The following is a 3751-nucleotide window of genomic DNA, read 5'->3' on the forward strand; positions in this document are numbered from 1 at the left end:
AGGGGATTTTGAAGATAGTCAACCAACTCAGGATGAGGTGGACGTAGAGCTCGTGCCATCTCAATAGCTGTCTGTACATACACCATGGAGAAGGAAAACAGAAGGAGGAAAGAAGGAATGAGAACGAACTACGCACATAAACACAAAGCCAAATTAAATCAAAAGACTTAGCCGAAGAATAGTGCCGGTGCATGCATGCATGCACTGACATTTACAGATGAAGTGAAGAGCGAACGTCCTTCTTTGTATGGATGGACTCCAATCCCCTATATACAAAAGTGTCTTATCATCCATATAGACATGATCATACACTCTACATCTATAGAGAGATAGAGAATGTATAGGAAGAAGAGAGATCTATAGATCTGTGAAAGAAAGCATGTCTTTCTCTTGATAGCACAAAGAAGACATAGATCAACTGGGTTGTTTTGAAGTAACAGAAGCAAAGACATACCTCACGCGTCACAAAAAGAGAAAATCCTACACATACACACACCTCTATGAACTTCCAGCATGTCCGCCGCAAAAAGATGAAAAGGCCGACTCTTCTTCACATGAATACCCCCTACCCACTCGCTCATATATGAACAGATTTATATAGAGATACAGAGAGATGGAGAGATAGAGATGGATCGATCAGTCGACAGATAGACAGATATATAGATAGATATTATGTAGAAAGGAGATCGAGAGTGTGTAGAACTCCGTTCTCCGTGGAAATGACTAGAGCAAAGAAATATACATCGACTGTACGCATGATAGTTTATCCCTGCATATGCACTCGTACGTAAGACTGCGGCCCCCCCCCGGCTGTCTGCTGTGATATTACTCTCCCCCGCTACTAATAGAAAGACTCTTTCTCTCTGTATCTTTCTTCATGATAGAGGAGGTTTTCTATCGCTGAGAAGAGAAAGAGAAGGAAGACAACGCAAGACCCATGTCCTTCCTTGGAGAGCATGAACAAGAGAACAGAGAAGTGAAGAAGAAGAAGACACATTCTTCAACAAGATGCTGAAAGACACCTAAAGACAGGAAATGAGAAACCGACAAGTGACAGTAGACGCATACACACTCCATACATAGCATATAGAAAGGCCTATATATCTATCTATATATATACAGCTGTACATACCTGTAGATATAAGAGAAGAGAGGGAGAGAGAAGAGAGAGTGTAGGTAGTATTGTGTGAGTTCCTATTCGCTTACGATGTTTGATTTGGCTGTTCTTTCGTTCTTCATGACCCCGCACTCCTCAATCAAAACTCTACACCCCCACACACCACACAGCCATACATGTAGACACATATATGTACATGTATATACACATACAATATATATATAGGCGTACATATGTATAATTGTACGTGTATGTGCTCTTATGATAAGTGTAGGTGTGCCATTCGGACACGTGTGTAGAACCTCCGTACACACCATGAGGAGCTAGTGTGATGGAGGTGAGGACAGTGAGGTGTCTATACACATCAGAAGTCCAAGCGGATACACATAGCATGCATAAAGAGAGAATCTCCACGGACACACTCGCTTACACGGAGATACACATAGGCAGTACAGGAAGATCCATGGAGACCCTCATACATGCATACCTACATATAGACATAGTAGATACCTACACAGCAGGCCTCTGCAGTGACCAGCGAGGATAGCAACAAGGTAAATTTAGACAGAGAGACGGATAGATAAAGAGACAGATTACTAGGTACATCGATGAAAAGATAGAGAGACAGATATAGACAGAGAAGATGTTTTCTATATCCAACGAAAGGTGAAGGATTGGATCAGAGATAAACCCTCACACCGTGTATCCACCTCTACCTCTCTCTTTCTCTTTTCTTCTCTCTTGATAGGACTACAAAGTCGAGAAGAGAGACACCTGCTCCTAAGTGACAGGGGAAAAGAGAAGTTGACGAAAGAGACAGAGAGAGAGAAAGAAAACGAGAGGAGACAAAGTAGAAGAAGAAAGGAATAGCTACCTGCATGCGTCGAGATGACGGGCTTCGACAGCTCGATGAAGAGCTAGATACCCATAGATATCGACAGTAGTAAAGTCCGAGTCAAAGTAATTCAAGAGACGAAGAATCTCCACATTCCCCTACAACAACAACAGAAAGAAAGAAAGAAAGGACAAGACACAGAAAGGAAATGAAAGAGAAAGAAAGAAAGAAAGAAAGAAAGAGGAGAGAGGGAAGAAAGGACAGATTCATTGTCTCTGTAGAGAAAGAGAGAGGGGGATAGGACTGCATAAGAGTTGTTCTTCTCTCTCTAATTAGGATTGAGGGCCAATCCATGAGAAATAAACAAAACACACAAAGGGGGGGGGAGGATAAGGAGGATAGGCTTCACTGGATTCAATGACGGATGAAACAAGAGAAAGAGATGAGAGATGTCCTTTTTATGAACAGAAAACAAAGAGAGGTTTGGTCTCCCCGCCATTCTCTTTGCCCCCCCTTGAATGAGAAGATCTTCAGGCCTTTTCATCTATGGTGTGTTGACTGCTTGAGGTGTACATACACCTGAAGCGAAACAAGAGACTAGGCCACCATTCCTCGACCCTCGACATGTCTCACCTTGAATGCGGCCCAATGTGCAGGTGTACATCCATTCTCGTCTGTCTCCGTTAGAGAAATCTTTCCCAGTTTCTTGTAAATGAAAAGAAACGCTTTTCGTGCATTATGCTGGGCTGCTAAGATCATACATGTAGCCGATTTACTATCTCGAGCAAACAGGCCTCGATCTCGAGTGCTACTATGACTGCTGGGAGACTTTTCTATCTCTCTTTCTCTCTGGTCCTGCGGTTCTTCTTTTCCTCTCTTCTTTTCTTCTTCTTCTCTTGTGTCTTTCCATCTTCTCTCATTCGTGAGCTCTTCATCTTTCACAAATCTTCTAGATGACGACGAAGAAGAAAATCGATCTATCAATTTCTCTCTTTCTCCTTCTTCTCCTCTTCTATGATCTTCTTCTTCTTTCTCTAGTGAGCTCTCCGTCTGCTTCTTCTTATTCTTCTCAACAAAGAAAGAAGAAAGTTCTTCTTCTTCTTTTGCTTGGGTTTCTATTCCTTCCTCGATGACCTTATTACAGAGAGGAGATGTAATTCTTTTCTTCACTCGTACATCTTTCTTATCACCTGTAGAGATAGACACCTCCTTCAAAGATGGATGGGGGGATAATGAAGAGAAAGACGAGGAAGAAGAGGGAAAAGATGAAAGATAAGCTGCTTTCATTCTTTCTCCACGACCATCGTCATCTTCAGCAGTCTCTCCATGACTCGTGCGACTACATTCCATGTGTTGATATCTACTCGGTTCTTTCTCTTGATAAGAAGAGAGGGCTTGTAAGATTGCATGCATGCAGAGGACGTTATCCCGGATGATCGACCACATCAAAGGAGTCTGACGTGTCCCAGGAGATCTCGCGTCAGGATCTGCTCCTGCACCAACAAGAATAGCAAGGGAAAAATTAAGAAGATGAAGAAGAAAGAAGAAGAAGAAGAACAGCCTTATAATGATCAATATGAAGGAGATAAAGAAGGCAGATATTTAGCATACAGAAAGAGAAGATAAGGAGCGATACATGCGACGTTCCAGTGAAGGGACGAAAAAGAGAGAGAAGTATGAAGAGACGTATGTATGTATAGACTCTTCATAGAACTGGATACTAGGCAAAGAAATATATATCTAGGACCCATACATACAGTTTCAGGGACAGATAAGGATAGACAGGCTAAACATGGATA

General features: G+C 42.2%; 1 protein-coding gene across 1 annotated transcript; it reads right to left on the reverse strand.

Annotated features, from left to right (window-relative positions):
* Positions 1 to 2: 2 nt before the first annotated feature.
* On the reverse strand, positions 3 to 3444 carry CSUI_010671 (dhhc zinc finger domain-containing protein; the record flags this gene model as incomplete). The annotated part of the gene is made up of 4 exons (XM_068070773.1): positions 2586 to 3444; positions 1992 to 2110; positions 1207 to 1264; positions 3 to 71 (listed from the first exon to the last, which is right to left on the reverse strand). Coding segments are annotated over exons 1-4 (1059 nt in total), but the record flags the coding sequence as incomplete, so codon positions are not given.
* Between the last annotated feature and the right edge of the window lie 307 nt (positions 3445 to 3751).

The sequence above is a fragment of the Cystoisospora suis genome, assembly GCF_002600585.1.
Source record: "Cystoisospora suis strain Wien I chromosome Unknown contig_7957, whole genome shotgun sequence".
NCBI lineage: Eukaryota > Apicomplexa > Conoidasida > Eucoccidiorida > Sarcocystidae > Cystoisospora > Cystoisospora suis.